This window comes from Pygoscelis adeliae, unplaced genomic scaffold (assembly GCF_000699105.1).
Source record: "Pygoscelis adeliae isolate BGI_AS28 unplaced genomic scaffold, ASM69910v1 Scaffold181, whole genome shotgun sequence".
Taxonomy (NCBI): Eukaryota; Metazoa; Chordata; class Aves; order Sphenisciformes; family Spheniscidae; genus Pygoscelis; species Pygoscelis adeliae.
In genome coordinates this window covers 714,735-715,750 of record NW_008824360.1, presented here as the reverse complement: position 1 = coordinate 715,750, position 1,016 = coordinate 714,735, and the positions used below count along the sequence as shown (strand labels likewise).

General features: G+C 63.8%; 1 protein-coding gene across 1 annotated transcript in view; it reads right to left on the bottom strand.

Moving 5' to 3' along the window:
• ACOT11 (acyl-CoA thioesterase 11) overlaps positions 1 to 1,016 on the bottom strand; it is an 11,839-nt gene that overhangs the window by 4,236 nt on the left and 6,587 nt on the right. The window contains exon 5 of the mRNA XM_009319840.1: positions 329 to 464. Within this exon, the coding sequence (XP_009318115.1) occupies positions 329 to 464 (136 nt within the window). The remainder of the gene's footprint in view (positions 1 to 328; positions 465 to 1,016) is intronic.

Sequence of the window (1,016 nt, the reverse complement as noted above, 5' to 3'; positions counted from 1 at the left end):
CCATCCCGCGTCTCCAGCTCGGCTGCGGTGGGAGAACAGGATTCAGTGTGTCGGCTGGCCGGTGGGACCCCTGCTCCCAGCACCCCACCAGCCCTTGCTTCCTCTCCCCACAGCCGCCGTCCCACTGCATCAACCCTCCCCCCCAGCCGCCTGGCTTGGGGGTCCGGCATGGTGGAGCTAATCCCTACCCCTCCATGGCCAGGGCATTCCCAAATCTCCATGGTGATCACCAGACTTCCCCCCCAGCATCCCGCCAAGGAAGGAGGATGTCACTGGTGGGTGTCGGGGCTATTTTGGGGCTGGAAACCCGGGCTGCAGGACATGGTACCGGTTTCACGGGGGCTGCGGATGAGGAGGTCCTTGAGGGTGTCCTTGTGGACCAGCCGCATGCGGCGGCGCTCGGCAGCAATGCTGTGCTCCGTCTTCTCCTCCTCCGTCTGCGGGGTCAGTGGCTTCAGCTTAACCTGCAAAGGGTGACATGGGCAGGGTGCAGTCCTGCTGCTGGAGAAGGCAGGGCTCCTTCGGGCACCAGCACACGCTCCTATAGCACCGTACATCCCACCACGTGTGTTGGAGCCAGCCACGCTCCTCCTGGGTTATATTATAGCTGCTCACAGAGGGGCCAGAGGACAAATGGCTCCTACAACTGGATAGGGATGCCCTGGGCGGTGTCATACAGCAGAGATGGGCACCGATGCTAAGGAGCCATCCTGCAGCGCTGGCAGGGAGGTACATTCCTGCCCTCTCTGGGCACAAAAGGTGGGGACGGCAGCAGCGGACAGGTGCCCTCCGTGCTCAGAGTGGGGCTGAGAGCCTCGGCATCCCACCATGCACCCCCCCGACATGGGATAAGGGATCACCGACCCAATCGTGTGCAGATAGCCACAAAGTGACGGCACATGCCCGGCACATGCCTGAGCAGGCCCAGCCCAGCTCATCTCTCCCCAGAGAGGCCATTTCTTCGCTGCCTCTGCGCAGGGGCCAACCGAGCCCCCACAGGCACCGGCTGGCCCCCA